At 43.7% G+C, this 387-nt stretch overlaps 1 protein-coding gene across 1 annotated transcript; it reads left to right on the plus strand.

Moving 5' to 3' along the window:
• Positions 1-3: 3 nt before the first annotated feature.
• Positions 4-355, plus strand: LOC105447777 (the record flags this gene model as incomplete). Its single annotated transcript, XM_011689755.1, has 1 exon — positions 4-355. A coding segment is annotated over exon 1 (352 nt), but the record flags the coding sequence as incomplete, so codon positions are not given.
• Between the last annotated feature and the right edge of the window lie 32 nt (positions 356-387).

The raw sequence follows: 387 nt of genomic DNA on the forward strand, positions 1-387 counted from the left end.
TACATGTCATCGCACGACCCATCGAAACCATCGTCGTATCTCATGTACTACGATGTAAATAATCTGTACGGTTGGGCAATGTGTCAACCATTGCCCTATGCAGATTTTCGATGGGTCAGCGACATAACAAATTTTAATGTTATGAATATCGCGGATTCACCAATAGGCTATATTCTCGAGGTTGATCTAGAGTATCCGCAACATTTACATGACGCGCACGCCGACTTACCATTCTGTCCAACGCGTGATAAGCCACCCGGTAAGAAGCAAGAAAAGCTCCTCGCGACTTTGCACAACAAGAAGCGATACGTCATTCATTATCGCAATTTGCAGCAATGTACTCGTCATGGTCTCCGTATCACAAAAATTCATCGCATATTGCAATTC

The sequence above is a fragment of the Wasmannia auropunctata genome, unplaced genomic scaffold (genome assembly GCF_000956235.1).
Source record: "Wasmannia auropunctata unplaced genomic scaffold, wasmannia.A_1.0 LD341900.1, whole genome shotgun sequence".
Taxonomy (NCBI): Eukaryota; Metazoa; Arthropoda; class Insecta; order Hymenoptera; family Formicidae; genus Wasmannia; species Wasmannia auropunctata.